The sequence below is a fragment of the Zingiber officinale genome, chromosome 2A, assembly GCF_018446385.1.
Source record: "Zingiber officinale cultivar Zhangliang chromosome 2A, Zo_v1.1, whole genome shotgun sequence".
NCBI classification, from domain to species: Eukaryota; Viridiplantae; Streptophyta; class Magnoliopsida; order Zingiberales; family Zingiberaceae; genus Zingiber; species Zingiber officinale.
The window spans coordinates 147,397,567-147,399,967 of NC_055988.1; the positions used below are offsets into that span (position 1 = coordinate 147,397,567).

The 2,401-nt window shown below is 40.0% G+C and overlaps 1 protein-coding gene across 1 annotated transcript; it reads right to left on the bottom strand.

Annotated features, from left to right (window-relative positions):
* Positions 1-521: 521 nt before the first annotated feature.
* LOC122040133 (transcription factor JUNGBRUNNEN 1-like) lies at positions 522-1,869 on the bottom strand. The gene is made up of 3 exons (XM_042599482.1): positions 1,457-1,869; positions 1,083-1,360; positions 522-1,002 (listed from the first exon to the last, which is right to left on the bottom strand). The coding sequence occupies exons 1-3, from the start codon at positions 1,689-1,691 to the stop codon at positions 625-627; spliced, it is 891 nt and encodes a 296-aa protein (XP_042455416.1). The 5' UTR covers positions 1,692-1,869; the 3' UTR covers positions 522-624.
* Positions 1,870-2,401: the final 532 nt, after the last annotated feature.

A 2,401-nucleotide genomic window follows, 5' to 3' on the forward strand; every position in this document is an offset into this window, starting at 1 on the left:
TAATTTTAGTGGATGTCCATATTAGTCACATGTTAATATTACAAGATGTAACCTCTCTATTACCTCATCCATTACTCTCCATAGTTATGGAGGCTTGTAACATATAATGTGTGCTACAATTATAACATAAATGCGGAAGATGAAAAGTGTATGATTGAAGTCTATAAATAGTGACTTATGTGAAAAAAAAACTAGTAAATAAGAAAAGAAGTGAACGCTTGCCCACTACATTACTTTTTATTTTACCATTACTTTGTTACGTAGTATATATATAGGATAATATAACTATATATTTTGCATACACCTGAGCAGAGAACACGTGTATATATATATAGATCACGAGGCACAGCTCAGAGCATGGGGAGAACATATCTGTTCCAACTCAATAATTCAATCTACATTTATTATTTGCACTAAATAGTCAACCGACAGCGTTCGCAGTTAAATCCACCAATGAGGGAAGAACGCATGCAAATTCTGAGTCTGGATAACCATCAAGACACTGTCTCATGAACAAATACTTCGGGAAAAAGAACTCTGAATTAAAGTAATCAAATCAAATAATACTCTGTCATTTAATTTGTCAGAAACTAAACTAAACTATACTATAGTATAGTATAGGATCTATATGTTATCAGTTAAATCAGTGAGGAAATCCATCACATCCCAGCTTCCTTGAATGCTGCTGTACAACTCGTCCAGGTCCGGATTGCTGTCGATTAAGTTACTGGGATAGAACTGTAGTGGAGACTGGATGATCGGATCCCACCATTGGCTCTCGTTCTCGAGGTGGTTCATCAGATCGATCTCTCCGTTGGAATATGACTCCAAGCTACTGTTTGCCGAGTCCGATCGACGGTCTCCGGCGGCAGCGATCTGTTCCGCTTGGCTCAAAGCTTTCAGGCCACCGGACTGCTGCTGCTGCTGCGGCGGCGGCGGCTGTGTCTGTGGCTTCTTGTAAGAGCTACTCCTCTTGAAGATTCGGCAGATCGTCCAAACTTCCTGCAAAACAGGGGCACTAACTTTTAGCGTCTAGGCGTCGAGTTAGGTCCTCCGGCGTTCACCGGTAGGGAGGTTCTCACCGCGCCGTGCGTGGTGGGAGTGCTGGGTGCGGCGGTGGCGGGAAGGCGAAACTCGTGCATCATCCAGTTCGTCTTGGTGCCCTTTCCCGCGCTCCCGACGTAGTAAACCAGGGACTTCTCCAGGCCTATGCAACTGCCGCAAGGGGAGTATATCGGCTTGTCGATGCCGGTGGCCTTCCAGAAGCCGGAGGCAGTCACCCTGTTGGGCCTCACACTGTTCCTGTACTTCCTCCCCCTGCGGCAGAAGAAGAAAGCTTCGTCTCCGGCGGCAGTAGTTTCTACAATTTTTTTTTTCATCAAATTAATTAATTATTTCACTACGATCAAGAAAAGAAAGGACTATCGATCGATAAAGTGTATATATATTTACTTACTTGGTAACTCCCATGGGTCGTACTTGTACACATCTACCTCCTTGATGATCTCCATGCTCAGTGGCTTCTTTGCCACCTTTCGCCGGAGATAAAAGCCGACCAGCTCTTCATCGGTGGGATGGAATCGGAATCCAGGGAGAAGAACGCCATCTTCTTCTTCTTTTTCTTCTTCTTCTTCTTCCTTCTCAATTTCCAACCCTTCCAGTTTGTTCATGTCATCCACTACCACTTCCATTCTTGATCACTCCTCCTTTTGTTAATTTCTCCGAGTCTGATTGAAGATGATGTGCTTCACTTTGCATTGGAGCTAGCTAGTGTGTTTGCTTGACATATATAGAGAGATAGATAGATTGATCATGAAGAAGTCAATCTTTTTGGTTCAACTTGGACTTGGCTTTCTTTTTTGTCAACTGACGTTAATGGTGATATGAATCTTCCTACCATCTTCGATCGTGAATTATGTGCGTATCTATATATATATATATATATATATAGAGAAAGGGAGATGCATTAACTTTGAGATAGGGTCTGTCATGAAAATATATAGAAGATGACATGCAAGGAATTTGTAGATATTGCATAAGAAGCCCCTGAAGAGCAAGAGGCTAATCGATCTTTTAGCTTAATTTATCAATTAAGAAGATTGTGTAATTTTCAATACGGAAGATTTTTTTTATTTATATATAAGCTTGGTTAAAATGTCTTATCGAGGGAGATATACCATTGAAGATATTATTGACCTATATTAATCTAATCGAGGAAGATAAAGACTAAAGAAAAATAAAACTTATTTATTTATTTATTTATTTTTGTTTCTTTATCATTGCAATTTAAAAATCTTGCACGAGCAATGATTTTAGGACAACTTAACCCAACTCATAAGAAGACTCAGTCAGTTTGTTTAAATTAATGATGATAATAATTTTAATTGAGTCAAATTTAGAC